Source organism: Propithecus coquereli, unplaced genomic scaffold, assembly GCF_000956105.1.
Source record: "Propithecus coquereli isolate 6110/MARCELLA unplaced genomic scaffold, Pcoq_1.0 Scaffold246, whole genome shotgun sequence".
Classification (NCBI taxonomy): domain Eukaryota; kingdom Metazoa; phylum Chordata; class Mammalia; order Primates; family Indriidae; genus Propithecus; species Propithecus coquereli.
Genome location: NW_012148019.1, coordinates 1407309 through 1409166, shown reverse-complemented (window position 1 = coordinate 1409166; position 1858 = coordinate 1407309). Strand labels below are relative to the sequence as shown.

At 35.9% G+C, this 1858-nt stretch overlaps 1 protein-coding gene across 1 annotated transcript in view; it reads right to left on the bottom strand.

The window, feature by feature from the left end:
- RALGPS2 (Ral GEF with PH domain and SH3 binding motif 2) overlaps positions 1-1858 on the bottom strand; it is a 191660-nt gene that overhangs the window by 176883 nt on the left and 12919 nt on the right. Inside the window, exon 5 of the mRNA XM_012646525.1 lies at positions 1749-1838. Within this exon, the coding sequence (XP_012501979.1) occupies positions 1749-1838 (90 nt within the window). The remainder of the gene's footprint in view (positions 1-1748; positions 1839-1858) is intronic.

Sequence of the window (1858 nt, the reverse complement as noted above, 5' to 3'; positions counted from 1 at the left end):
CTAAAAGTTTAAGCAGTCTGAACTGGAAGTAAATGATTGCTTGATGAGAAGGATAGTGGTAGGTTTGAAGCACAAATTTTGTTGATTTTAGGTGAAACACACAAGTAAATTAAAAAACTAACAAAAATAAAGCAACAATGGAAATTCAGAATCTATAGAGAAGATTCATTAATTTCTATTAGCTAAAAACCAGTATTTACCTAACATATCACAAAGATTATTTTTAAAAATTTTATGACACTTCTACAAAATACAAAATCTGTAGAAGGTCAGCTCCGCCACCTAGTGCCACAGAATTTGTTAGAATACAATTGCTCCCATGCACTCAAGGAAAATATGGAAGAGTTATGACTTAACAATAATTTATAAACATGGTATCCTCATTTTAGTCTACTTTCTTTCATTCACAGGTGAAATAAGTTATATGTTCATTACAATAATAATGAAGAATGAATGTGGCTATAATTACCATACTTCTTAGTGAACTTATCATTAAAGGAAACTAAAAATATTCACCCCAAAATATACTTCTTTGACATATTTTGAGATGGCTATTCGCAGGGCCAGCAGACAGAAATAACCCTGAAAGGCTGCCTTTTGTGGAGGAGATTTGCATCTGCAGAGAAAATCTACATTGGTAAATTGAACAGTCAAGCTTTCTCTGAAGCTCCCTCCCTAGTCAGGATCTAGGAAAGATTAACTCAACCACAGGCTACCATCTGTTCTTTCTGAGGGCAGCTCTGAGATTATCTGAGGTATCTTCATTTGCACAACAGGACAGCCTTTGCTTGACAAGGTCTCCTCCCTTCGAGCTCCTGTAACCTGTGCGCCACCTCCCTCAGAGCCCAGAGACACCTGGTCCCAGGCCACTGTTCTGCAGGTTCACTCATCTCCCCTGGAAATCATGTACTCCAGCTCCCCCACCCCTCGAATCTCCCTTCTCCCCAACGAAGAGGATATTGAAGTGTCAACCATCTGGCTCTCCTTTGAGTTTATATTTTGTATGACTCTTGTGCACATCTTTGCACGTAATAAATCTGTTATGCTTTCCTCTGGTTAATCTATCTTTTGTTATAGGGGTATAGCCCTTGACCCTTTAGGATGGGGAAGGAGGGTCTCACTCCCCTTCTAACCCTACAACATAAATGTGGAATTGTTACAGGCTTTTCTAAAATCCTGGTATCCTCTTATAGAACGTCTCATTCCATCCTCCTCTATAAATTCTATCTTTGAAACTCATACTCCATTTCTCTTGCTGCATTTATTATCTATACCACACAATAACTGCTCAGTTAACATATGTGGTAACATCACATATACTATTCTTTTAAAAACAAAGTCTTATTCTCCACATGGCTGGCAGAGTGATCTATTTCAGAAACAGAAAACTGATGTGTATTTTCTTTCTTAATCCTATATGGCTTTCTTCCATCACTTGCAGAATAGTCCAATATTTTGTAAATATCATACTTCACCATAATCTGACCTCTGTCTACTTATCCAGTGAAACAGATCATATAATTCAGCTACTCAGGGAAAGGAAGGAAGGATATATAAAAAAGGGAGGAAAACAGAAAGAATAAAGGAAAAAGGCAGAGGAAACAGGCATCTAATTTTAAAATTGACTTATATTAATTAATAGGCCTTATTTTGTAGTACCAATAAACAGTAAATAAAGTAACACAGGCAAATATTTACTTACAAACATATATGAATGGTTGAACTCAAAAATAAAAAGTTTTTCTTACCTTAGCAGTTTTAATATAGTGGCTCAAAACTTCTGCTCTAATTTTTAATGTTTGAGCATGAAGAATCTCTCTAACAACCCAAAAGCTTACCTGTAAATAAAAATTTAAAA